The 27,188-nt window shown below is 44.1% G+C and overlaps 1 protein-coding gene across 3 annotated transcripts in view; it reads left to right on the top strand.

Moving 5' to 3' along the window:
* Nucleotides 1-27,188, top strand: part of RAD54B (RAD54 homolog B) — a 429,314-nt gene that overhangs the window by 202,468 nt on the left and 199,658 nt on the right. The window contains exon 2 of one of the 3 annotated variants that reach the window (XM_069220481.1): nucleotides 17,181-17,302. The exons of the other annotated variants lie outside the window; for them this stretch is intronic. Within the exon in view, the coding sequence (XP_069076582.1) occupies nucleotides 17,230-17,302 (73 nt within the window). The 5' untranslated portion in view covers nucleotides 17,181-17,229. The remainder of the gene's footprint in view (nucleotides 1-17,180; nucleotides 17,303-27,188) is intronic. 3 annotated transcript variants of the gene reach the window in all.

Genomic DNA, 27,188 nt, shown 5'->3' with positions numbered 1-27,188 from the left:
GACTGGTCTTTGCCAGCGTGCTGCTGAGACACGAGTTTCGGACCCCCTGGGGTGAGAGCCTTTGTGCTCTCTGAGGCCAGAAACAAAGCCTGCACTGGGTGGAGATGCTTAACTCCTCCCCCTTGCAGGAACTGTAACACCTAGCAGTGAGCCTCAAAGGCTCAAGCTTTGTGTTACAATGCCCCAGGGCACTCCAGCTAGTGGAGATGCCCGCCCCCTGGACACAGCCCCCACTTTTGGCAGCACGTTCAGGGGAGATAATGAGAAAAACAAAGAGGAGTCACCCACCAGGCAGGACAGCCCCTAAGGTGTCCTGAGCTGAGGTGACCCCTGCCTTTAGAAATCCTCCATCTTGATTTTGGAGGTTCACCCAATAGGATTAGGGATGTGCTCCCCTCCCCACAGGGAGGAGGCACAAAGAGGGTGTAGCCACCCTCAAGGACAGTAGCCATTGGCTACTGCCCTCCCAGACCTATACACCCCCCTACATTTAGTATTTAGGGGCACCCAAGAAATCGGATTCCTGCAACCTGAAGAAAGAAGGACTGCTGACCTAAAAGCCTGCAGAGAAGGAGGAAGACAACTGATTTGGCCTCAGCCCTACCGGCCTGTCTCCAACTTCGAAAACCTGCTCCAGCCACGCATCCGACAGGGACCAGCGACCTCTGAAGCCTCAGAGGACTGCCCTGGACTACAGGACCAAGAAACTCTTGTGAACAGCGGCCCTGTTCAAAACCTGCAACTTCTTTGCAGCAAAGAAGCAACTTCCAAAGACGACGTTTCCCGCCAGAAGCGTGAGACTTCACACCCTGCACCTGATGCCTCCGGCTCAACCTGCAGAAAACCAGCACCTCAGGGAGGACTTCCCGGCGACTGCGAGCCTGTGAGTAACCAGAGACGGCCCCCCTGAGCCCCCACAGCGACGCCTGCAGAGAGAATCCAGAGGCTCCCCCTGACCGCGACTGCCTGTACCAAGGGACCCGACGCCTGGAACCCACACTGTACCCGCAGCCCCCAGGACCTGAAGGAACCGAACTTCAGTGCAAGAGCGACCCCCAGGCGACCCTCTGCTTAGCCCAGGTGGTGGCTGTCCCGAGAAGCCCCCCCTGTGCCTGCCTGCAACGCTAGAGTGACCCCCGGGTCCCTCCATTGTTTTCAATCTAAAACCCGACGCCTACTTTGCTCACTGCACACGGCCGCCCCTCTGCCGCTGAGGGTATACTTAGTGTGCCGCCTTGTGTTCCCCCCCGGTGCTCTACAAACCCCTCCTCCCCGGTCTGACCCCGAGGATGCAAGTACTTACCTGCTGGCAGACTGGAACTGGAGCACCCCTGTTCTCCATATGTGCCTATGTGTTTTGGGCACCTCTCTGACCTCTGCACCTGACCTGCCCTGAGCTGCTGGTGCGGTAACTTTGGGGTTGCCTTGAACCCCCAACGGTGGGCTGCCTATGCACTTGTAAGTGTTTTACTTACCTTCAAAACTAACCTTTACTTACCTTCCCCAGGAACTGTTGATTTTTGCACTGTGTCCACTTTGAAAATAGCTTACTGCCATTTTTTACAAAGACTGTACATGATATTGTTTTCATTCAAAGTTCCTAAAGTATCTAAGTGAAGTACCTTACATTTAAAGTATTAACTGTAAATCTTGAACCTGTGGTTCTAAAAATAAACTAAGAAAATATATTTTTCAATATAAAAACCTATTGGCGTGGAGTAAGTCTTTGAGTGTGTGTTCCTCATTTATTGCCTGTGTGCACAACAAATGCTTAACACTACCCTCTGATAAGCCTACTGCTCGACCACACTACCACAAAATAGAGCATTAGAATTATCTACTTTTGCCACTATCTTACCTCTAAGGGGAACCCTTGGACTCCGTGCACACTATTTCTTATTTTGAAATAGTATATACAGAGCCAACTTCCTACAGGTGGGAGTTGGGGGGGAGAGGGGGGTTAAGTATGTTTTTTTTATTTTAGGTTGGAGACAAAGTAGTTTATTTTTAAAGGGGTGGCCGAAGGTTTAAGGAAGGAGAGAAGAGTGAGGATCGGGAGAGGACGCATTGAGGTAAGTGGGGTTGGGGCAGGGTTGGTGAGTAGTTTTTAGCAGTGGGGGTGGTTTCAGGGCTGGGGTGGGTGGGGGGTGTTGGGGTACTTTAGGTATAGTTTTTAGGGGCAGAGTTGGGGTGTCAGGGTATTTCTTTTTTTTTTTTTTATGGCTCGGTGAGGGGTATTTTAGTTTTTATGGGGCGGGGGTGGGGGGGAGTCTGGTAGTTTTTTTGTGTTTTTAAAAAAATTTTTTTTTTAGGTTTAGGGTGGCTGGGGGTGTCGGGGTAGTTTAGGCATTAGAGATGGGGGGTAGTTTTGGTCCTCAGGTCAGGTGGAGGGGTGATATGATAGAACCACGCAAGCTGTTTTGCATGCTGCTTACAAACATGCCTTTACTAGGCATACTTTTACAACGAAAACTAGTTGTAAAGGCATGCGTGGAAACGTTGTGGTTTCAACCGACTTGTTGAGGCATGCGGGGTTCCATCACACAACCGCAGGGTAGCCCTTCCAAGGAGCAATAGGGCACGAAAGAGCAAGAGAATGTCCCTATATTTCTGAAGGACCCCTTGTCTCATCTCCTCCACACCTTAGAGTCTGGTTCACTACAAAGGACCTCAGGAATTCCCTGGAGGACGAACAGCAGCCTCCATCTTAGATACCATTTGAGGCTCAGGAAATCAAAATTGTTTCCTGTGTAGGTGCAGCATCATATTACAGACACACTCAATAAGCAACCTCTACATATAGGCCACATACGTGTAGCATCCTTGTCCCATAAGGATGGAGCAAAGTATCTGGTTGTGGAAGACTGACAGACCAATTAACAAATACAGAAGGTGTCCGCAGCCCACTTCCCCTGGCAGGTGATGGGTTAAAAGGCCTATCCTGACAGTATAATCTGCTCTTGCCTTTGCGGTCAGTCCTTAGTAGTGAAATGATTTGTTAATATTCATGGTCAGCAAAAGGATGGTGCACATACTGTGTCCCTCCAGACCACGGAGCCCTGCTCGGAGTTCCCCAGCACACATGCATATTTAACTTGTGAGCTGTGGTGTAAAAGTACAACACTACAGAGCGTACAATGGTAAACTTAAGGCAGATGCACACCTACCGATGCACAAGGGAATTGCTAGAAGAAAAATCTCTGGATCCAGTCTGACACCTGGGTGAAATTCTAAGTTAAGGAATCTGAAAGTAGAATGTCTCTACCAGATATTTCGTTACCGAAGGTAAGTAACTTGTACTTTAGGTCTAGTTGAGACACCACTGTTGCTAGTCATACAGATTTTTATTTTTACATCAAGGGGCTTATAGCCTGCCCATTACCTACCATTAGTAGGCTTCATTGACCTTCATTTCCTTGCTTCTCATTGGTCATGTCGCCTCACTTCCTCTTCTTGTGTTTGTCCCTTTGATGGAGCATGGACCAAGTACTTATTGTTTATTGATGACCTCTGCTGCTCGTTCTTGGATTAAGGTACTTTCTTTTATTTGCTTTTTTTTTTATTTTTTATTGTTGCTTCCCCTGTCGCGTTGTTGTGAAAAACCCAGCAAGATACCCTCTTCATCCAATGTATTGGGGGTGGGGGAGGGATAAAGCAGAACCATTTCTCCAGTCCTGTCTGCGAAAAGCGTAGACGGGGGCACATGTTTTTTCGACAGCAGCCTGGGAAGGGAAGAGATACCTCAAGAAAAAAACGAGGTACAACAGCATTTTGTTTTTTTCTTAAAAAGCATGTGTAATGCCAGAAACATTATAAATTGTAACTCCCAATCATATAAATGTTCTTTGATGTATCAAAGCCCTATTTACTTTTCGTTGTCCATTTACGACTCTCTGTACAGTATAGGATCTCCCTCCTTCCCTCCCTCCACATCAACACTTCAATCCTCAGCACCCCTTCTAAATCTCCCCTCACTATCTTGCTCAGTTGCCAATATAAACACTGGCTTCCAGTATCACAAAAAAGCCGCACAGTGTATAGAAACAATACAGAACGAGTACCGTTCCTTCTTTAGTGCGTGATAACGAAATAGTGCACACATAGGGAGCGGTATAAATATGTTGCCGAAACTGCGTCACGCCAGTTAAAAAATATTGTAGTGCATTGTAAATGTAATCTGAATACTGGCTTAATACTGTGTAAATTCTTAAATCAATTACCACTTAATCTCCCGGAAACTGTCAGTATTTCAACCTTTTTTCCTACAGCTTTAAATCCGTTTCTGCCTGTTTGTTCAAGAGCTCTCTTGTTATTTAGCACTCTATCACCTTTGGGTAATAATGTCTGTGCTAAATACCGAGCATTGACAAAGCCAATAGCTACTGCATATGTAGGAGCTATTGAATGTCAGTGTCTTCTAGACCTGCTGTGCAGCATGCCTAAAAGTTGGATGAAAAAGCATTGTAAAACAGACAGCGCCTCTTTTCCCTAACTGTTAGCCGTGCAGCACGGCAGCCGCGCTACAGTACGACGGGGCTGAAAAAAACATTGACAAAGCCAATAGATTTCTCGTAGGCGCGTCCAATCGGCTTTGCAAATGTTTGTTGACTTTCTCCCTGTCTCCCTTTATGCTCTCTTTCCTTCTATGCAGATATTCGCAGCCCCTCCCAGTTTTACTCCAGTAGCTCCCCTCCCACCCCCAACTGCCTGCTTTCCATCCTCACCTTAGGTTTCTGCCATTTGCCCTTTAACTGCTGACGTTTCTCAGCATGGAATGGATAATCAAGTCAATAGAAGTTGGAGTGGGTGGATCAGGTATAGGAGTATGAGACCTTAGATAATGCTGGATGCTCCCGCTGCCATCTGCTTGTTTTGAAGCTGTGATGCATACAGGGGCGTTGGAGGGGGAGGATACTGACTCCTGAGAAGTTGCAAGAGCAGGCTTAACCTGTGCTGCCTCTTGACTGTCAAGCTTGGCCCCTTTATTGTCTGTCTAGCACCAGCCCATGGTCATCAGAGAAAGTCGCCAGCACCTTAGGCGTAAGGCAAAGCACAGGAGATTCAGGGAGAGCCTTGGCGATTCCACAACCGAGTCCTTTTCGATATACCCCAAATGGTGGCGTACAAGCTCTACTTAATCCATTAGTTGCATTTTACTCCTGATGCACTCTCTCTCTGACATATCTGGTAGCAGCTTCCAGTACCCTCTCTCACCTTAGTCTTCTGCTGTTTCCATAATTCATGATTATACTATCTCTTATTCTTGTAGTCTTAAACATGCTAATTTCAGGCTCATATTTCTGTTACCTCTGTTCAAAGTTTCTTTAGTTATCTGTCTATTCTTAAACAGCGTCCTTAAATGTATTTTTATTTGATGGTTCTGTTCATCAATCGAGTCTTTCATCTCCTTGATGCAGTTTAACTATGATTGACTTTCCGAATTTATTGGATTCCTTCACTAATCAGCCAACGTAATATATTTATCTTCATTCTTATTTCACTCATTTTTATTTGCATGTTTAAACAGTGTGTTAAATATTTTGTATTTATTTTGAACTTATTTCCTAATAGTATTCGTGTATATCATCAAAAGAAGATTCTACGATTGCACTGCTGTTTTCCGACACGTAAAATTAATGGTTCTCAAATTTTCTTTATGGTTCAATTATTTTTTTGTTTTTGATTTTTATAATAAACACATACACCCTCCTTCAACCAAAGGCAAGTTGACTAAATGCCCATCCTCTCCTTCCCTACCCTGGCTTTACACCCCTCCTCCCCCTCTCAAGTCTCACTGCTCCTATCCTGATTGGAAAATCTCCAGTTCATCTGTCCTACACAAGCACCCGACATGCTTATGTTTTGTTCATCAGCCTCCAGGGTGTGCAGTCATGTGTTCCCTCCTCTCCTCTCTTTACTTTGCAGCCATCCCTTTAGGTATATGAGGTCCTTAACTCCTGCACTAAAATGGAATTCAAGGAGCCTAGGCTGCGTCAAATTTACACCTCCTTTTGTTTCAGGGTTGCAGAAAATGATTCCATTCGAAACAGTTCCCATATCTTGTAGAGCTAATTGCGGTGTTCTGGGACTGTCTTCGTGCTTCACAAGGCTGTGATCGACTTCCTAGCTGCATAATGAAAATGTGATTGTCTTCCCACTGGGTGAGCGCATTGGATGCGTTTGATTGTCTGGGAAGCCCAAGATAGTGAACGCTTGGAGTTGGGGGATGCCTGGCTTTAACACAGAGTTGATATTTCAAAATTTGTTTAAAGATGGTCATTAACTCCACTGCTGCAATACTTAATGTAATAAAATAATTAATGGAGGTACATGAACCTACCCAAGCATAGAACTATGAGGGCTGTCTGTCCTAACAGTGCTGTTTAAAACCACTAACACACCATTTCTTATTGTCTTCCTTTCTAGTTCATTGTTTGTGGTTGTTGTGACATGACGAGATTTACGTACAATTGCTTCTATTCTTTTCCAAAATGTTGCTTTTAAATCTACTGTTGTTTATGATGGACATTCCTCAGCTCTGTTCTAAATCTGCCTTTATGAAAAGATCTTCAATTCTCCCCCTTACTATATTTCTTGGGTATACATTAATTAGTCTATTAAACAAATTACATGTTTTTCAATTCTGTAAAGATGCACATTCCATTATGTGCATGTGTTAATCATTGTTTACATAATGCATGTATATTTTTTAACCCCCTTCGCTGCCAGGCCTTTTCCCCCTAATGGTGGCAGGCCTTTTTTGGCTATTTGGGACAGTTCATGCTTAGGCCCTCATAACATTTTGTCTACATAAGCTACCCACGCCAAATTTGCTTCCTTTTTTCAAACATACTAGGGATTCTAGAGGTAGCCAGAGTTTGTGTGTTCCCCTGGAGGAGACCAAGAAATTAGCCAACATACAGCGAAAATTTCAGTTTCTTAAAACAAATGGGGAAAAAAGGGCTGCAGAAGGCGGCTTGTGGTTTTTCCCCTGAAAATGGCATCAACAAAGGGTTTGCAGTGCTAAAATCACCATCTTCCCAGCTTTCAGGAACAGGCAGACTTGAATCAGAAACCACATTTTTCAACACAATTTTGGCATTTTACTGGGGCATACCCCATTTTTTTCTATTTTTTTGGGGTTGCTTTTAGCCTCCTTCCAGTTAGTGACAGAAATGGGTGTGAAACCAATGCTGGATCCCGGACGGCTAAACATTTCTAAAAAGTAGACACAATTCTGAATTCAGCAAGGGGTCATTTGTGTAGATAGATCCTACAAGGTTTTCCTACAGAAAATAACAGCTGAAATAAAAAAAATATTGAAATTGAGGTTAAAAAAGAGCCGGTTTTCTCCATGTTTTACTCTATAACTTTTCCTGCAAGTCAGATTTTCAAAAGCAATATACCGCTACGTCTGCTGGACTCCTCTGGTTGCGGGGATATATAGGGCTTGTAGGTTCATCAAGAACCCTAGGTACCCAGAGCCAATGAATGAGCTGCACCCTGCAATGGGTTTTCATTGTATACTGGGCATACAGCAATTCCTTTGGTGAAATATAAAAAGTGAAAAATAGATATCAAGGAGATCTTTGTATTTCCAAAATGAGCACAAGATAAGGTGTTGAGAATCAGTGGTTATTTGCACAGCTCTGAATTCCGGGTCCTCATAATAGCATGTGAATTACAGGGCATTTCTCAAATAGATGTCTTTTTTACACACTGTCTTACATTTGGAAGGAAAAAATGTAGAGAAAGACGAGGGACAATAACACTTAGTCTTTTATTCTGTGATCCACCAAGTCTCCCGATAAAAATGGTACCTCACTTGCATGGGTAGACCTAATGCCCGCGACAGGAAACTTAACATGGACACATCACATTTTTACATTGAAATCTGCCGAGTTTTTTTGGAAAGTGCCTAGCTGTGGATTTTGGCTTCTAACTCAGCCGGCACCTAGGGAAACCTACCAAACCTGTGCATTTTTTTTAAACTAGACACCTAGGGGAATCCACGATAGGGTGACTTGTGCGCCTCTCACCAGGTTCTAGTACCTAGAATCCTTTGCAAATCTCAAAATTTGGCAAAAAAGAAACACTTTTCCCTCTCATTTCGGTGATGGAAAGTTCTGGAATCTGAGGGGAGCCATAAACTTTCTTCTACCCTGCGTTCCCCCACGTCTCCTGATAAAAATGGTACCTCACTTGTGTGGGTAGGCCTAGTGCCACGATAGGAAATGCCCCAAAACACAACATGGACACATCACATTTTCCTAAAGAAAGCGGACCTGTGTTTTTTTTTTGCAAAGTGCCTAGCTGTGGAATTTGGCCTCTAGCTCAGCCAGCACATAGGGAAACCTACCAAACCTAAACATTTTTTAAACTAGACACCTATGGGAATCCAGAATGGGGTGACTTGTGGGGTTCTCAACAGGTTCTATTACCCAAATCCTTTGCAAACCAACATTTGGCCCCAAAAAAACCTTTCTTCACATTTTGGTGATGGAAAGTTCTGGAATCTAAGAGGAGCCACAAACTTCCTTCCACCCAGCATTCCCCCAAGTCTCCCAATAAAAATGGTACCTCACTTGTGTGGGTAGGCCTAGTGCGCGCGACAGGAAATGCCCCAAAACACAACATGGACACATCACATTTTCTCAAAGAAAACTGACCTGTTTTTTTGCAAAGTGCCTAGCTGTGGATTTTGGCCTCTAGTTCAGCCGGCACCTAGGGAAACCTACCAAACCTTTGTATTTTTAAGAACTAGACACCTATGGGAATCCGGGATGGGGTGACTTGTGGGGCTTCCACCAGATTCTATTACCTAGAATCCTTTTGCAAACCTCAATGTGGCAAAAAAACACTTTTTCCTCACATTTCGGTGATGGAAAGTTCTGGAATCTGAGGGGAGCCACAAACTTCCTTCTACCCAGCGTTCTGCCAAGTCTCCCGATAAAAATGGTACCTCACTTGTGTGGGTAGGCCTAGTGCGCGTGACAGGAAATGCCCCAAAACACAACATGGACAATTCACATTTTCTCAAAGAAAACTGACCTGTATTTTGCAAAGTGCCTAGCTATGGATTTTGGCCTCCAGCTCAGCCGGCACCTAGGAAAACCTACCAAACCTATGCATTTGTGAAAACTAGACACCTATGGGAATCTAGGATGGGGTGATTTGTGGGGATCCCACATGATTCTGTTACCCAGAATCCTTTGCAAACCTCACAATTTGGCAAAAAACACTTTTTCTTCACATTTTGGTGATGGAAAGTTCTGGAATCTAAGAGGAGCCACAAATTTCCTTTCACCCAGCATTCCCCCAAGTCTCCCAATAAAAATGGTACCTCGCTTGTGTGGGTAGGCCTAATGGCCGCAACAAGAAATGCCCCAAAACACTACATGGACACATCAAAATGATCTATTACAAAACTACCTGTTTTTGCACGGGGGCACCTGCGTTTTTTTCCCGGGTGCGGCAGTCATCTAGGGAAACCTATGCTTTTTAAATCAAATTAGAGGTTTGCAGAGGAGTGTGGGTAAGAAAATGTTGGGGGATCCACGTAAGTCAGACCTCCCTGGACTCCTCCGGGTGTCTAGTTTTAAAAAATGTTTGGGTTTGGTAGGTTTCCCTGGATGACCTCCGCACCTGGGACCAAAAACACAGGTCCTCCCCCTCCCGTGGAAAAAGAGGTAGGTTTGTAATAGATCATTTCCTTCTGTGATGTTCCAAACACTAAAGCTGTGAAAAGAAACTCACTTAGGTTATGTTAAAAAGACCCCTCACCCACCAACCAAGTTGGTGGCATGCTTCATCATCGGTGTCCCACCCGAGACACCTAGCATGTCACGGGTGTGCTGCGACGCCTCATTACAGCGGAGCAGGTCTTGTCATTTTTACCACACATACTGGTTGAATTTGGCACAAGGGTGAGTGATGGTTCAGTAGATCAAATTTTATTAACAAGAGATTTCACAAAAATGAAATGCCCTGTTAACTGAAAGGCCAAAAACCTGAACCAGTGACTCTCAGCTCGTGAGCTGTAAAGCTGCGTCAAGGCACCAACTGCTTTACAGTCCATTCACACACCTTTTATACATGACAGGCACAAGACCATTCACACCGCCAGCCGCGGGCCCAGCACATTACAACACTTGCATCAACAGACTGCGCCATTCAAGGGCCCATCACTTTCATACGTCCACATGCCTGATACAGTAATCACACCAGCTGATGGGAGTGTGTGGACTGGAGTTTGGCTGGCAGTGTGTTGTAGTGACCAACAGCAAGTCACTATTTACACTGCCAGCCCAAGCGCCACTCCACGCACACCCCCAGCCCAAGCGCCACTCCACGCACACCGCCAGCCCAAGCGCCACTCCACGCACACCGCCAGCCCAAGTGCCACTCCACACACACCGCCAGTCATGTGCCACTCCATGCACACCGCCATCACTATTTGTTTTTTTTTAAACAACAAAGAAACCACTAACTAATTAGAAAAACTACAAACAGAAAACCTCTAGCTGAATACATGACAGCAGTGCCAACCATGAAACTGAACATATGAAAATATCAAACAGTTTATGCTCACAGGAGTTTCAGTAATTTTTCTGTGTGGTAACTCCTGAAACAGCCAGCCACACACAGCCCAGGCTTTGAAGGACAGTCCGGGCAGTACATCCGGCTTGCCCTCCAGATATATCTTCGGGCACAGACTCTACATTTCTTAGTGGGCAAGTCTTTTTTGGGAGTGGGAGGAATGTGATCAGGAAAGTGGCGATCTTTCAGTCTAGCCACATCCTCCACCACTGCTATGATAGGAATTCTTGTCTGTTCCACCACAACAAAGCTCTTTATCACTGACTCCTGAAATTTAACAAATTTCATCCTTCACTCGGGGATAATCCTTGAAAACAATAAAAGCATTAAAAGTTACCAAATGAAACAAATGGATGGCCAACTTTTTATATCACACACAAGACTTACGAAGGGCAGTGTAAGGCTCAAACCTCTGATCTACTCTATCAACACCACCCATGTGCTTATTGTAGTCTAAAATGCACGCAGGTTTGCGCACTTCTGCAACCTGACCCCCAACAGTCACAGGGGAAGTACTCTAATCATGGATGGTAGTTAGCGTGTACACATCCCTCCTGTCTGCAAATTTCAGAGCTCGCAGCTCATTACTACTCAAGGCGCTGCACTGTCCCCTCAAGTTTTTTTTACAGACAAGCTCCCTTGGATAGCCTTTCCGGTTAGAACGGATTGTGCCACAAGCAAGTGTCCACTCTGAACAATTCCTTAAACAACTGCACTCCAGTGTAGAAGTTATCTACATACAAATGGTGACCTTGGTTAAACAGTTGTCTATCAAGTTCCCAAACAATTTTTTCACTAACTCCAAAAGTGGACGGATAACCAGAGGGGGGTCAATACTGGAATCCCTACCATATCCTGTACTACTTTCAGAGAGCATATACATCTTAATTCCATACTGTGCCCTCTTGCTAGGAATGTACTGCTTAAAAACGTACCCCCCCCACCCCCGAACAGGACCAAAGACTCGTCCACACTTATTTCTTTGCCTGGAACATACACCTCTGCAAACCGATCTACAAAATAATCAAGGACAGGCCTAATCTTAAAAAGACGGTCACAATCAGGGTGATCTTGTGGCAAGGCTAAAGCATTGTCAACAAAATGCAGCATCCAAAGAAGAAGCAAATACCGATTACGAGTCATGGTTCCAGGAAATATAGCTGTTGCCATCAAGGGACTAGTAGACCAATAAAAAGACAGTGACAGCTTCCTGATTAACCCCATCAAAAAATGTCAGACCCAAGAACTTTTTCAACTTTTCCAGATTTGTGGGAATCCAATGGGCCGTTCTAGACTGAGGCCTAAGTCTGGCAACGTTGTCCCTCAAACAGTGCTCCGCATACAAATTAGTCTGCTCAACAATCTCTTCCAAAAATACAATGTCTATAAACAGCTGAAAGAAATTGACAGGCTCTCCGCAACATAAAACAAACAAAACACAATATAAACAAAAATATCTGGTGTCTAGTGGGCATTCGGGCAGCAGGAATGCTGAAAGAGACATTGAGAGAAAGGAAAACCCTTTCCTTTCCCCGATGCCTCTTTTAGAGGAATCACCCCTCCCACCCTACACCCCACCCCCACCCCCTAAACCCACCGGAAGAGAAACTTGCCTCCTCTTCCCTCGACGCGCTGGAAGCCAATGGCTTCCAGTACGTCTGGCGGCCTCTAATGATGTCCGCACGCGATTGCGCGCTGACGTCATTAGATGGGGGTGGGGAGGTCGCAGGTGGTAGGGGAATCCACTCCCCTTCCGTCCCTCCCCTGGGGGGAGAGGGGGAGGATGGGGGAGGCTGATGGGGGAGAGCACCAGCTCGTCCACGGCACTTGAGCGTAAAAGACATATTTTATTGGATTCATCAAATACAAACCAGCACCAGCGGGTACCAAACTACGTGCCACAGACCATCGTCACATTAGAGGTTAATCTCTTACATTAGAATCAATTTAACATTACAGATATAAGCGCAGCATGGGTCTACTCGGGCCCACTGAAGTTCTATCCCATCCTCACCCTTTCCCAGCCTCCTACCCCGCCCAGTAAGAAAACATACTATAATCCTTCTATGCCTCATTAGAGTCAGACGACCCTTCATTGCCTGACGTGGAGGAGTACTGTACCTCCACTGGGTGGATAAATATATCCTATAGTCCTGCCCAGACCTCGATGTCCTCCTGAGCCTTATCATAAACCTACACCTCCTCAAACGGACCTCCTCCGCAGCAGTCCATTCAAACTCATCTACCACCCACCGTTCTTCACATGGTCCAACTTGAGCCATCCAAGTAATCACTACCCGCTTCTTGGCCAATATTAACATCAAGTGCAGGAACTTAGAGGCCATTTTCTGTCCCTTCATTCGACAGATGTTCCCCAACAAGCAGGCAACTGGGTCCACAGCCACTGGAATCTGTACTACAATCCTCGCACGGTCCAACACATTCCTCAAAAATCATACCTTATGATGAAGGAAATGAAAGTGGAGGAGTTTGAAACGCATGTTGCCCGACACGGTCTTCACCACTGCACACGTTTGCTGCTAACAGGCATCATCAATTGGAATCCCCAACTCCCCCTCCCAGGCCCCCCTGGCTGCGAGCCGGACCCAGCTAAGGTCCACCGTCGGTGCTTTATAAAGGTATGATACCAAGTGACTGTTCCTGCCCAGCTCCAACAGGAATCTAAGGGTGAGTGAGGAGTTGGGACCAGGGGAAACAAAGTCCATAGATCCCTGCACAATAGCCGTTATACTTGCATGGTGCAAAAATTGTCTAGGCCCCACGCTGACGCACTCCTGTACATCTTTAAAGTCTATAAACTCCTTGTGAGGGCACACATCCCCCAATGCTTCGCAACCACCCTTCCTCCAGGCAGTCAAATCCACTGAAGCAACCAACAATATGAAGGCAGGAAGATCCCAGAAGACCAAGTCACCAGCAAACAGAGCTCACCCAAAGCGCTTTTAATAGAACGTTCCCACAGTGAAGCATTGTGCCTGACTGGATAAGAGACATCCTCTACATCCCTGCCCTCAAATGCTGAGGTTGGGTTGATCGACCCCCGAAATCTCCCAATAGTGACTTCTCCCACATTCCCTCCTTGACCAACCAAAGTGCTGCATCTTGTATTTGGGCAGCCAAGTAGTTTTGCTCTAAATCAGGCACTGCCAGTCCTCCCTCCTCTAATGGGAGTGTCATGTGGACCCTGGCCACTCTACTATACTCCCCAAACCCACAACTTTAGAAGAGAGTTCATCTTACGAAAGACAGCCCAGGGTAAAACATCAATGAAGTGCTGGATAATGTCGAGGCACCAGGACACAAACACCATCTTTACGACAGCTACTCAGCCCATGAGAGACAGTGGGAGGGAAGTCCAGAATCGCACTGATGAGCGCAGTCCCTCAATTACCCTTTATATGCTGCTTTGCTTGCGCCATTGTGGGGTATGAGCTATAAGCATCCCGAGATAGCAGAAGGGGTCCAGCTCAAAGTGGAGGGGCACCAATGGTAAATACACCTCTCCGCAGGTAGACAGCGATCCTAATGGAAACACAAGGGACTTAACATGGTTATCACAGAGGCATGATATTTCCTCAAAAGCAGTTGGGTACAACAATAGGAAGCGTAAAGACCTTCGAGGGTCAAGAGGTATAATAGAGTATCTAATATACAAAAGGTACACTGTTCCACACGTACTCAAGTAGCCTAGGGCACCAGAGGTGTCAGGAGCAAAAGCCCTCAAGCATCATTATGGATGACTAGCATCATCATTGGGAATTGCTCCTCGCCAGGCCGGCGCTGCAACGCCTGACGGGCTCCCCTTAGAAAGGGGGGCACTCAGCCGTACTGTTCTGATGATGGTTAATCAGACAGGTATGCCTATATTCAGGCACCAGCATACGCTCGGAGAGAAAGGGATGTGAAACTAAAATTGGTTATTCATCCTAAAAATTATATCATAACTTTAATCAATATACTAAGATGAAGACCAAGATTAAAATCAAAAAGAAAGTAATAAACTGAGTGATGATGCTCAATTACTTTCAAAGAGCAAAAAAATGATAGGGTCTGTAATTTTAACAGTACCCTCAAGTTGGGGTCGACATGTTTCGCGTCGTGTGGTCCTACAGGATCCGATGACGCTTCATCAGGACCAAAAGGAAATTTTTGTATCAGTTCTTCTCCAATTAAAAACAAAAAAAGTGACGAGAATTAAATATATATACCGGTCACTTACACTTCAAGTAAACTGGCTACGTCACTGTCAGGTCGCCCATCCCCCAATCAGGAAAGGGCTCCTTGAGAGGCACGTTTCAGGGACTTGGAAACACTACGGTTGTATGCCAGGTCCGTCACTGAGGACCTACCCTCTGAAACGGCGTTTCACGGCGAATCAAGCCCCTCTCCTGCGACTCTGAGTACACCTCCAATAAATGCTGTGTAAACCAATGAAATGGTTTGATACCCTAAGGCTGTACGAATCTCCTTCAGCGTGAGGTCTGCATCGAAGTCCTGAGCCTCCAGGGCTCCCAGGTGTGGAAGCAGCAAAGATACAATAAAGGCCTCTACCAGCGCCCGCGACAAAGGGGCAGGGTCATGGTATACTTGTTCTAAGTAAGTATACAATGTATCCTCTCTACCATCCTGTAATGTATACTTCTGCACCCCGAGCAGTGCAGAGGTACAAAATGACAGACTGAGGGGCCTTCCTCCGAAGGAGCCAGGCAAGGAGGCACCCGGATATGTCCCCTTCCCTATGGAGAAGCTGGCGATATGACTCTGGTATACATCGCTCCAGCTTATCCCTAACCTCTATGACTACCCAAAAGAGTTGCAACTCCTCCTGGCACCCCTCCCTGCCATCCACCCCAAAAATGCCATCTTTCTTCTGGAGTTCACAGTACAAAGTGCACCACACCCCACATGACAAACCAATACGGCAGCCTCTGAGAACTACCTTCATGGCCTCCCATTTGGTCATCCGAGACTGCGTTGTGGACCCGTTGAGTTCAAAAACGTTTTTTAATGCTTCGGATAGGGTTTCCCTCCCCTGGGGGCCCTGTAAGACCTCAGGAGGCATCCTGCATATTCCTGGTGTTCATCTAACCTCACCTCATCCGTTAAGCAGCTGGTGAGATGTAACACCTTTAACATCAGTGCCCATCGAAGCTGACATAACAATGCGGTCAAGCCGAATAAAGGTTCCATTTGTTGGTGAGTAACAAGTACATTCCTTGCACAGGGGTTGTTTAGCTCACCAAACATCGCAGAGACCCATGTGTACCAGGGCCTCGCAGAGAGTTGCTGTCATTCTAGGTATAATGCTCTGTCTCGTTGGGTGTCTATCTAGTACCTCATCCTCCACAAAATTAAAATCCCCCACCCAAAGTACTCGAGTATCAAGCATTGGTGCGATAATATCCTGCACCTTCTGGTAGAAGTCCCCATCATCAACAATGGGGCCATAAGTATTAACTAGGATGACCTCTTACCCCGAAAGCCTGCCCTGAATCAAAATGTACCACCCTCCCACATCCGCCTCCATATACGGCAGGAAGAAAGGAACCCCAGGTGCTATCTATATAAGCACCCCACATGAGAAAGTGGAGTAATTAGCACTGAATGTCTGACCCTGCCATTTCTTGTCTATTTTAGCCACCTCACTATCGTAAAGATGAGTCTCCTGCAAACATGCAATATCCACTTTACATCTCTTAAGGAAGGAGTGCACTTGGTATCACTTTTTATAAGATCCTAGCCCCCGCACATTCAAAGAAAGGAGCTTATACATTCCTACAGGACAAATTGCAAAATGACACCTACTAGACACATTCTAACGTCCCCCCTGTGGCATTACTGAAAGTGCACCAACACAAGTTCCCTAACAAGACCAAAATCAAACAGAACCCCGCCCACCCCACACATAATAGAGTATCTAATTAGACACAGTGTTCTCTGCACTATTCATGCATTTTGTGACAATAGTATATCTTCCAATGTTGGCTCTCTCTTTTTATTTATTCTTATTGCCTAAATGCCAAACCATCTTTGCTAGCAAGAATTTGTTGGGCCATTATAGATTCTTCTGCCCCTTTACACAGGATGGTTAATAGTAGCCTGCAGAGACTTTTTATGTCTGTTTAGATCCCTGAAAAGTAACAAGGAGATTCTTTGTGGTTGTTAAACCATCAATAGCCCTACCGCAATTCTCTTTAAGTTACTACTTTCTTGTTAAACCTGCCCCGGTGCAACCAAAATGAGGATTGCAGTAATGTCAAACACAAGTTATGCTCTGTTTTTAAAGAATTTCATTGTAATCGACGGCTGATAACTGATAAGAGAACCCATTATAAAGACCACATTAGGACAGTAAAATAGAGATCATGTACAGACTGCTTGGCTTGACCTTACGGAGGAGGTCTGTAATGACCGTGATGGAAGAGTAGGTTTAGAGATTACACACCACTAACAACTAATACATTTGAGATGACTATTACAGTCTCACAACTCAGTGATCCGGTGCACGAGTTTTCTCATGAAAAAGTCAGTATATCATGAATGTCATTTTACCCTTTTAGAGGTCTTGTGCTACTGAAGATACCCTGAAGAACAGGAGTCCTGGATCTGATGGAATTCCTATGGACATTTATAAAGGAGCCAGAGAGAGAGAAACACGAACGTGAGCGAACGAACAGACTGGGTTGGTAGCAGACATGATCGGGTTTTATTGTAGTTTTTTTTTTTTTTTTTTTACAGGGGAGCTAGTTACTGGCTAGCTTAGCTTTCCCAGATCCAGAGAACTGGTAAAAGATTACCCTTGTGATTTTTCCTTAAAACAAGCAGCTTTGCATTTTCTGTCATTTTTGGCAAGTTCTGGTGAGCGCAGAGACGAAGGTTTCCTCATCCAGTCATGAAAAAGTGGAGATTAGAAAATATAGACCTACTTTTATTAATGTTTTAGCTCTATCTTGTCTGTTAGTCTCCTTTGAAGTGGTGGCACTGCAATTGAGAAATTGCTTTGATTAGTTTTTTTTCTTCCTTTTAGCTTTGAAGCTTCATAAGAGTGTGTGTTTTGTGCAGTTCTGTGGTGTTGAGATGATTTATATAAATTATGAGTTTCTGGGTATTCACTTATTTGCATCTTATGTTTTATTTTCAGATTTTAAATCATCTTATATTTTGATCTGTGCTTTGGGTCGCATCGATTCCCTGCAGGTTAAGAGGGGGTGTAAAAGGTTTACATTCTAAAGTGACAGCTCACCTCTGTTTCCTACGAGCCCCTCCCCGCCATGTGCTGCTGATTCTTCTTAGACTCTTCTGCCAGACATGATGGTTGCTAAGGGCAAGAGGACCTCAGAAACGTATATTTTGCAGGACATGGTGTCTGTTCTGTGGTGCCTGGTTTTCTTCAGGTAGTCACAGACTGAGCAGGACTGGGCAACAAGCGTTTCCCTGGGATGCTAGAGGGGTGCGGGGGGGTCAGTTTTGTTACTGGGGAGCAGTTGTGCAACGGTTCTGCAATATCGGCCCCCAGTATCAAAAGCAGCTAGCCAGCAAAATCCACTAAGTCTTGTTTCCAGCCTTTGTGTGGGGTTTGGTTTGGCAAAATTGCCAGGGCTACTTTGGGTTCCCAGTCCAGCCCTGGTCACAGGGGACAGCACCTTCCGATTCGGGTAGTAAATGGTTCATGTAAGCATGCACTGAATTTATTCATGATGATAGCTGAATTGTGTGTATCAACTAGCTTGCAAATGTTAAAGTTGGTAGGAGTTTACATAGCATGTTTATGTCATATGTATAGTTTATGAATGGTGTAAAATTATTTGTATAAATGGTAACAGTACTTTGTGGTGTTAAAAACACTGCTGCAGTAGGTATAGATAGGGCCTTTCTGGGCTTGAAAGTATTGCTTGCATTACATACAGTAGGGTGATGATTATGGTGTTGTCAATTGTAATTATGTCTGTGACTTCACTGATCATATCTTAAATAAATGACATCACTGATGACGTCACCCCGCAAAGTCAACATCAATATACTTCATAAAATACTATTTAAATTTTTTCAAAATAAGACAACACAGGTGAGAGACGTGCAGCACAGAGCTCACTGTAAGCTTATCAACTACTACACTCTTATCACCTAAGAGACCATTCTTAGCGGGTAGTCCTCTCTCTCTTCTGAACAACTACTCTAAACACTAATGACCAAAGTAAAACTTCCACCGTATCAGCTAGACTTTTGCAAACTACAACAATACCATTCGTGCACCTTGAATGAGATTTTAGGGCAAATGTCAGAATTACACAAACCACTGCAACATACAATCAGTAGTGAGGTCTTAACCGACAGACCACTGTGTCACAAACCACTAGTAAAATAATTCTTCATCCTTGGAGAATGGTGTGAGCCGAGAGTTCAGTCTGTTGTAAATATCTATTACACTGAGCCATCATTCCTAGGGAAAGATCTTAGCGAACAGATTAATTTATTGCAATCTACTACAGTCATTAACAAATGAGAGAGGTCTAAAGAAACTGGTCAGTAAGTCATAAAACAGAACTATACGGAGCCATCACTGTGGAGCGAAGTCTCAACGAACAGATTAGACTGTTGCAAAGCACTACCAAACACAGTCATCAGCAGAGGACATGTGTCAGTGTAGAGGCTGGTTCACTGATAAATAGAACACCCTCTTTAAAAACAGGATTATAGACCAGATGACATGTTAGAAATAGGATCACTCAGTAGTACAGAAAGAATAATAATTTAACTTATGAAGTAACTTAATATAAATCTTTAAGTCTCAAACAATTTTACGAAACAGACTAACCAGATGATGTCATCACTGATGTCACTGATCATGTTGTGAGTGATCTAATATGTGAGATCATAAGCAATGCATTGATAGTGTTGTGTAGCCATTTTAGTTATAGCTTCATACACTTTATTTTAGCGAATTAGGCCTGCAGCTGTGCACTTTAACCTAGATATATTTTATTCAGCTTTGTTTATTATTTTAACAATAGCCACATTTGTGGTCTTGTTTTATTTCTCCCTATCTAGCTGTCCTTTGCCTAGGCCAGCACTGCATTCTTAAACAACATTTCTTTCATTCTGTGCTTTTCTCAAGGCTGCAGTAAGATAGGTTGCCGGTAAACATGGTAACGCTTTGTCTCTAGTGTTCATAGAAACCTACACATCCTTGTGTAGGGAAATTTTTTCAGAACATCAACTGTTTTAGTATAAAAACACTTCTCTGTCCAATACACGTTAGAGGGAGATTCCAGCCGCATGACCATGACTGTAGACTACAGGCCTCTTGCTCAGGTATGAGGGATGATGTCTTCCCAGGGGAACCTGAAGGGCAGAAATAGAGCTTAACATGCTGTGCTCTAACATAGCTTAGGTAGGAATTATTTTAATTTATTTTAGTGACAATATAGTAGCCTTATTTTTATGCTTTACTCTCCTCATCACAATTTTAATCCTGTTGTGCTTTATTGTCCTGGTTATTGCAGTACATGCTTTATTATCTAAGATGCAGTTGCTTCATTAAAATCTTATTGAAACATAAACTGCCTCTGATTGCCCTTGTATATGTGAGACTAATGTAACTGAGAGAAACGGATGCGATCTGAGTGACCACGATTTCCCTGAGGAGTCAATTGTGTCATGCGCTCAGCTGCCCAATCATCCCTGCACTTGGGTGGAGATGAGGCCCTGCTAGTTAGCCGGAGCAAAACCCGGATTAGGCCGACAGGTGTCCCCTGTACTGGGTTAGACTCAGTCCCCCACAGCGCAAGTGATTCTGCCGCTCAAATCCAGTACTCTCATTAGAATAATGAAAGCCTATGCAACATTGGGCCGCCAACGTTTGGTCAGGCTCTAATTTTTCGGTCCTCCTGAGTAGCCTGTCTCACTACATACAAAGACACCTCAGCACTATATATGGAGACGTCCGTGGTATTGAGGATTTTCCTCCTCAGCAAAGTAGGGAGTACCTAACTAACGCTGTAGGTTGTTCAAGCTTGAACTCTAAAAGGATAATCCCCATTTGGTGTGCTTATCTCTGAACAAAACTCACCATTTGCTATGGCGAACCCGCAACGGGTAGGAATTGCAGTCAATATGCGACCACCCCTTACTGCCTATTTACTGGCATATGGCCTAACGGCCCAGGGGGGTCCAGTTACATTTGTTGTTGAGGCTCATCCAGCCTATAAAACAGACATTTTTAATTCTTGGGTCACATTTCCAGCAGCTGATGGGAACACAAATATATTTCATCACTATACACCTGCAAATATACCTGCACAATACAGAGCATATGCATATCTAGAAATACCTCTATCTTATCAAGAACATAATAATTGGCTTGATGGCGCCCTACCCCATACAATTCTACACGTTAGGTTAGGTCCTCTAAGTAATGATGGTCCTACCTGGCCTTTACTGGCCACTTATACACCTCACCCTGATGCAGCAACCTTTACGGTAGCTGAAGTCTGCTGCTTATATGCTGATCTGACGGCAATATACAGACGATTAGTAACGTTTGTAATGTAAACATTAAACACAAACCCAGCACGTGCTGCTCCGGCGCAACCACATGCAGTAACGCCAGGCATTAATCCTGCGACTGTACATTTGATCATGGGTAAAGTACCCACCAAACAAGAAGAAATTCCGTTTTCAGTTTTGGTTAGCTCAAAAAATAAACGCACTGAAAGCAGTATTTCCCCATATGGGACCTCAGGATTAGCATAGGATATTAACTGTGTGTTTGCCATTTGGGATGGTTCCCACAATAGATAACTGCAATACATGGGACACGTTTTTTGCCATGCTCTATACTACCGCACATGGTACACCGACACTTGCCAATTTACCGGAAGTGTTGAAACAAATCTAAGATGACTACAGGGCTGCCCCTGCCCTGGATTTGGGGATGCAACTAATCCGCAATTTTGCCACAGTATCCTCAACCTTAAAGGGGAAGCAGTTGCACTAGCGGTGTGCATGCAGCTCTGGGACGTTCCTCCACAGGATCAAGAACGTGAGCCAAAGATTATTATGGAGACCTAGTTTAGCATTGGTCGAGATAGTCTGGGAGCCAGATCCACAGAATCACAGCTTCAGGGTAAATCTAATAAAGATTCTAACAAGCAAACCCCTGATGGTACTAAGAAACGCTGGGATAAAAAACAATAAACACCTAAAAAGAAAGGGGAGAATCTCCGCATACTGAGACCCCACAGAATAGATACAAGCTCAGAAATAGAGATAATCAGAAAATGTCTGACATATCAATATACTGATACACGCCAATCTGGTTCCCTTCAGGACTCACTAGAAAGACGCAGTGAGAGAGGTGGGCGGTCAGAGAGTACAACTGATTATGTGAAACCGAGACAGGAATCTCAACGCTCAACAGAAGTTTCTGTTAAAAAAAAGAAGAGAAACTTTCTCAACAAAAACCCCAATTCAAGAAGTGGCAGCAGTTGCAGTTCGACATGCCACTCAAGAAGAGGGCTCTATTGAAGAACAAGAAGTGGGCATTAGTGCTATTAGACAGCGTGGCAGAGGTCACAATAGTTTGCCGGAATCTTCTAGAGCATCTGGAGATGAAAGCAAGAACAGTCCAGGACTGTTTGCGGCTTGTGTGACTTCAATATTGCACAACATTGACCCTGAAGCATTGTCCTAGGTAGATGATATCTATCTCACGGATGATGAATTACTGCAACGTCTAAGACGGGTAGCCTGCATTTTTGTAGGATTTGCCCAATTTGGCTATAAATTAAATTAAAAAAAAAAAAAAATAGCCTTCCTTAGCTTGTATCCCAAAAACAGGATGCTATCAAGTGAAGGAAAGAGCCTACCGCCCCAATTCTTAGAAAAATGCGCACAGTTAAAACAACCTCTAAATACAATGAAAAAAACTCCAATCCCTATTGGGTTTCCTAAATTTTGGCAGAACTTACATTCCTGATTACACATCACGCATAAAACCTTTATTTGACTTAATACGTCCTGACTTTTCCAGTAAATTCTGGACAGTTGAACACAAATACATTGTCAGAGCTTTGCAAACAGACATGCTTGCAGCACAACACTTACACACAAGGGACAACAAAAAACATCAGGCCATCAGAGTAATTGCTGGTGCCCTTGGTTTCACCAATGTAACTTTCAATGAGGGTGAGAGTCCCGATTGCATACAAATCACATTTGTATTCAGCAGCAGAACATCGCTTTGCTCCCAATGAGAAAATTCTCACTGCTGTTCAGATGACTGTCATTAAAGAAAGACCACAAGCCCAGGGGAAACGCAATATTGTCGTATCTCCAATTCCAGCCCTTGAGGCAGTTACTAAAGCCAGCATTCCAAACGCTAAAGCATTACATCCACGTTGGATTCAATGGACAACGTCTTTGACAGCCACTGATGTTGACTACTTTTTTGACCCAAAGTTACAAACACAAGAATTTTTGCAATATGAACTAGAATACCCAGCTGCAGCAAATACATTGCCTATTGATCAATCCCAAAGAGTCATGTACACTGACGGCTCAGCACAACCTGCAATAGGCATAAAACATCAATACTCTGCTGCTTGTGCAGTCTTAAGTGGCTATATGGAGGATAATACATTTTGTCCCCCGCACACTTTTATGCAAACCCTAGGGGATTGCACAGCACAAATAGCAGAGCTAAAGGCTCTGGTGATGGCACTGGAACACACGGATCCGACATAGCTAACACTGATTGTTTGTGATTCGTACTATTGTGTCCAGTCCTTCAATGAATACCTGCATTACTGGCACCAAAATGGGTTCATAGATTCTAAAGGCAACACCATTATACACAGACTTCTGTGGGGGAAAGTAGCAGATCTGAAGGAAACGCTACCAAACATCTATGTTGTCCATACAGTTTGACACCAACGCGTTGGAATACACATTGCTGGAAATGCATTGGCTGATGAGGCAGCCAAATCAGCAGTAGCTATAGCTGCTGTTGCTGAAGTAACCCGTTCTGGAATGAAACCGGACAATGACATATGGGCTGCCGTGAAAGCCACGGCTGAAGGCACGCCCTATCCAAAAGCATTTCCCACCAAATATTCCTACCGAATGGGAGGCTTCCTTGACGCAGAAGTAAAGATACCCGGCATGGGAGTTTGAGTAATTCCCAACAAAGACTTGAGATGAGGGTTGATTAAAGCAGAGCATGAGGGATTTGCATCTGCCCATGCGGGTGTGGCGGCTACAATAGCAATATTGCAAACACGTTATTGGTGGCCAGGGCTATACAAACAGACCAAGCAGTAGGTCCTTTGTTGTGACATCTGCCAACAAATTAAGGATTCCACCGCCAAACGCCCACAGCAGACCCCTCTCCTAATTTTCAACAAACCTTTACAATGTGTGACTTGGACCATTGTGGTCCCCTAACATCGGGCAGTGCATACAAATACATGTTAGTCGCTATTGACTTTTTCTCCAGATTTTTATGGGTGTGGCCACAACACTCGGCTGACACTCGGACTGTTATTAAAGATTTGCAAGTCTTTATCAGGACATATGCAGTTGCGTCTTTCCACTCGGACCAGGGCCCTGCTTTTGCTTCAAGGGCATTCAGGAACACCATGGCTTCGTTAGAGGTCCAACTCCATTACTCATCTCCATTTCATCTCGAGGGAAAGAGTGTAGTGGAGCATCGGAACCGTGATTTAAAGCAGTCCTTAACAGCCAGAGTCTTAGGTACAGGTCGTAGTTGGCTTAATCATCCGTATGGAGTCTAGAGAGCACTTAACAATCTGCATAGAAGATCCCTGGGGGGGATCGTACTTCATACGAGTGCCTGTTTGGCACTCAAATATGTGTTCAAGATCTTGATGGTCCTGGTGTGGAGGCGGCAGAAACACTTTTTGACATAAATGAACTGTCTTGCAGGAATTACAACAGTTCTGTGACCACAATGCTTCTGCCAGTGCTGCCTCCGCAGGAATTGAGGCTATAACAATAACATCCACCGACTGGATTTCAAAAGTTGGGGATCTAGTATGTGAAAAGGTTGCTGTGAAAAAGGAGTTTGGTCCTTATTATCGTGCACCTGTCCCAGTCTTGGGAATAGACGGTACCAGAACTGTCATTCTACCAACGTTGGCTGGTGCTAAAGAAAATCACTTTGTATCAATTGCCAATGTCCAGTTACATCATGTGGCTGATCATGCATAGCAGACCAAGACGTCCAGCCAGTAGTTCCCGAATCCCTCTCACTACTGGTCAAGACGTCCCTCTACAAGCTTTGAGCAGCAACGCTGACACCTCTCCGAGTTTGGGGAGGGTGGAAAATGATCTTGCTTGAGTTCCACTAACATCTGTAACAAGAAACAACATAGAAATTACTGATCTATTTGACACACTTAAACACAGACAGATGGCGTCATTTACTATGAACTACCGCAGGAGACTCCTACCACTTCTCCTCCTACAAATACAGCTCCAGCTTTTGCACGAACTGCTTCTGGATACTTTTCCAACAACAACACTTTCTCGGACTCATTTGCCTCTTCTACATCTAAACTGGCAAAAACGCGTAAACTGATAAACTGGCTTAAAACCAATTACTTCATTCTCCCATGGAACTATCTGTGGCTTTCCTCGACTGTGTTAGCTTTCCTCCTTTGGATTGGCTTTGTCATAACATTCTTTCTATTAATAAATCGTCATTTTCTTCCTGAAAGATCAACAGTTGAACTGGTGGATGAGGTCCTAAAACCCAATTTTTCGTCTCACAAGGTATGCTGAGACTTGACTTTCGTGGACATTTCCGCTACACCAATTCCTGATGGGATTGTTTAGGATAAAGCCACATTTGATATATACGGCCCCACAGAGTCCTTTCAAATACCATATGTTTAAACTTTCAATGAATTATGTAATAATACCTGGAGTTGTTTCTAATGACTGGGATGCGAAAACAGTTGATTCTGTGATGACTGAATTGCAGTATTTCATTGTATTTGAAAGTGAGGATGTTTATCAATCTAAATAGAATTATGGTGATATGTTTTGCTGTAATTATTATGGGCACCATTTCATTCACAGAGCAAGTACCCCAAAGACTATTGTTAATTAGACACAATGGGAACTTTGTCCAATTCCACCACAAGGGAGTTCCAAAACATATTCGGAAACATTTGCATATTTTTCTGGGCACAATGATAAAAATGCTGAGTCATATTATTTCAAATTGGCATTGATGGAAAATGTACATATATTGTTGACAGATACGAAATCCATATATTCGGATTCATTTGTTTCCCGGTTGGCTATAGAAGGCTATAAATATTGGCTGAAGTCGATTAACTTAGTGTGTGGGGAACACAAAATTGGCAAATAAGGGGGAAGGAAGCTTTATTTAGAGCATGCCTGATACCTGTTCAAATGATATTTTTAAATGAAACTGTACAACAGACAAGTTGTTTAGGCTTAGCAAAGATTAAGGTTTTGAATGTGCCCAGTATTCCTGTCCCTGCAAAATTTTACAAATGGTAAAAGTATATAAAAGCAACAGTAGATCAGCTCGATGAATGGGTCCAGAAAGGCACGTTTAATGCTTCACTGTGATGTCCTGGTGGGTGGTTATTGTGGCAAATATATACCAACGGGTGTCATAAATGTTTGGTACGGGGGGGGTTTTAGAACAAGCAGGCTGGACTCTCGCTATGTGTCATCCGAACATGTGGGTATAGTAACAGCATACAGTGTAGGGAAACTATGCCAGCAATGGCTGAAGAGTTCCTCACTAGATGCTGTTAGAGAACACCTCAGTCTCCTGTCCAATAACACTGACTTACAGGATTTCCTGTTAGACCCCAGAAAACAACGCAGAAAGCGCTTCTTATATGCAGTGTATAACAAAATTTGGAAGCTTTCTCAACCAGAAGCTGCTGCCCAGTTAAGGCAAATAGATCAGAAAAACTTACAGAAGGCATTAGCTGTTGTAGATAATGGGATTAAATCCCTGTCCCACGGGAAATATACATCTTAAACAACATTGATTCTTCTGCAATAGACATGACACAAAGTGATATGTCTTCTTTACACTATGGACATAGTCAACTAAGGTCCATTATGCAGTTGGGTTGGACACTTCAAACATTGAAGGCAGTTCGCATTCCTTGGCAACACGTTAGCGCAAGGGATATATTCTCCACATTCAATTTAACACAACAACAACTAATGGCTAAGAAAGAAGCGACTTATGTCATGTTAAATGTTGAAAAGTTAGAAAAGTTGCCTTTTACTGTGGCTGAAATACCATCTACTGAGTGGTTAATACATGGGGTCATTAATATGCCTATTTCAACACTTCAATTCACGTCCTGCTTAAAACACATTCCAGTAGGCAGATATGAAAGGCTGGGAGATAGTTACATCCATGAGGTATGGGAGCTTCCCTTCTTGTACAAATGTCTCAGTGGCATGAAAGAGGTCTTTCTTAGCGGTAGTGAATGCAAGAGTTCTGTCAGCTATTCGATGGTTTGTAAACCGCTGTCCTTGCACGGGGC

Source organism: Pleurodeles waltl, chromosome 2_2, assembly GCF_031143425.1.
Source record: "Pleurodeles waltl isolate 20211129_DDA chromosome 2_2, aPleWal1.hap1.20221129, whole genome shotgun sequence".
Lineage (NCBI taxonomy): Eukaryota > Metazoa > Chordata > Amphibia > Caudata > Salamandridae > Pleurodeles > Pleurodeles waltl.
The sequence above is the reverse complement of the archived record's forward strand: the minus strand, read 5'-3'. Positions and strand labels throughout refer to the sequence as shown.